This window comes from Poecilia reticulata, linkage group LG2 (assembly GCF_000633615.1).
Source record: "Poecilia reticulata strain Guanapo linkage group LG2, Guppy_female_1.0+MT, whole genome shotgun sequence".
Lineage (NCBI taxonomy): Eukaryota > Metazoa > Chordata > Actinopteri > Cyprinodontiformes > Poeciliidae > Poecilia > Poecilia reticulata.
Window position 1 is genome coordinate 20,735,174 of NC_024332.1, and position 1,257 is coordinate 20,736,430.

The 1,257-nt window shown below is 35.6% G+C and overlaps 1 protein-coding gene across 1 annotated transcript in view; it reads left to right on the plus strand.

The window, feature by feature from the left end:
- LOC103457147 (fas apoptotic inhibitory molecule 1-like) overlaps positions 1-1,033 on the plus strand; it is a 3,587-nt gene extending 2,554 nt beyond the window's left edge. The window contains exon 4 of the mRNA XM_008397106.2: positions 499-1,033. Coding sequence (XP_008395328.1) covers positions 499-648 — 150 coding nt within the window. The 3' untranslated portion in view covers positions 649-1,033. The remainder of the gene's footprint in view (positions 1-498) is intronic.
- Positions 1,034-1,257: the final 224 nt, after the last annotated feature.

The window sequence follows — 1,257 nt, forward strand, 5'->3', positions numbered from 1 at the left end:
CAGGACAGACTGATGAAGAGGATGGTCAGAGATGGTCATGATATTATTATTTATTTAATGTTGGCTTTTATTTCAATATAATACATGTAGTTAATTAAATCACAAAATTAATTAATTTAATTTTGATAAATTACTTATTTAAGTAATTTATCTTAATTTTCTTTATTTTATTATTTAGCTTTTTTATTTTTCCATACCTACATATKTAATATTCTTATTTTATTTCATTTGTACTTTTTTAATTAGTACTTTTTAAAAAACATTTTAAATTTAGAATAATTTATTTTATTAAATTATTTGTAAAATATTGATTTTATTTTAAGCAATTTCCCTTTGGGGAAATTGGGAAAGTATATTCTATTCTATTTTAGATGTTATTTTTTTGTCCAATTAAATTATTAATAAGAATTTTTCCTGCTGTCCCATGTGTCTCCTGCATGTCCTCATGTCCTCCTCCTGTCCTCTTGTCCTCCTGCCTTCCTGTCTTCCTGTCCATAGGGAGAGTTTGTGGACGACGGCACAGAGACCCACTTCACGGTGGGAGAACAGGCCTGCTGCATCAAGGCCACAAGTGGAGGCAAGAAGAAGAACGGCATTGACCACAGCCTGCTGCTGGACGGACTCAAGGTTCCTGCTTCCTCCCACTAGCGCCGGACCAGTGGAGCTGGACCAGAGGTTCAGACAGAACCAGCAGGGGGTGCTGTGGGATGGCCTCACAGATGTGGGACTTCTTGTTTTTCTTTTCTGACTCTTAAATAAAGCTGTATCTCCTCTGATGGGATTTTATTTTGAAAGGTCGTTAATGGCTGGTTGTTATGGCGGAGGTCATCTTTGCGCAGTCTCCATCTGTCTGAATGCAGCTGTTCAGCAGAACGGCGGGAAAACCGGAACACGACTGGTCGGACCTTCAAAATAAAAGCTCAATACAGATTTAGTATTCTAATTTCTGAATGTTAGTAAAAACAGATGTTGCTTTACTCTTYATCTGTTAGGTGAAAATAATAACTMATCAATAAAGTAACTAACATATTAACGTTAGTTTATATGGAGTTAAGGTGGATTACAGAATACAAAGTTTGACTTCATTAAACCAAAATTAAACAAACTGAACACATTAATGTTCAGTTTATATATATATATATATATATATATATTTACACACTGCTTCTTCTCAAAGTGGGGAACACCCCCAAAAGTGGTGGAGAATGACCGAGCTAAGATCCTGTGGGACTTCCAGATCCAGACAGACAAGATGGT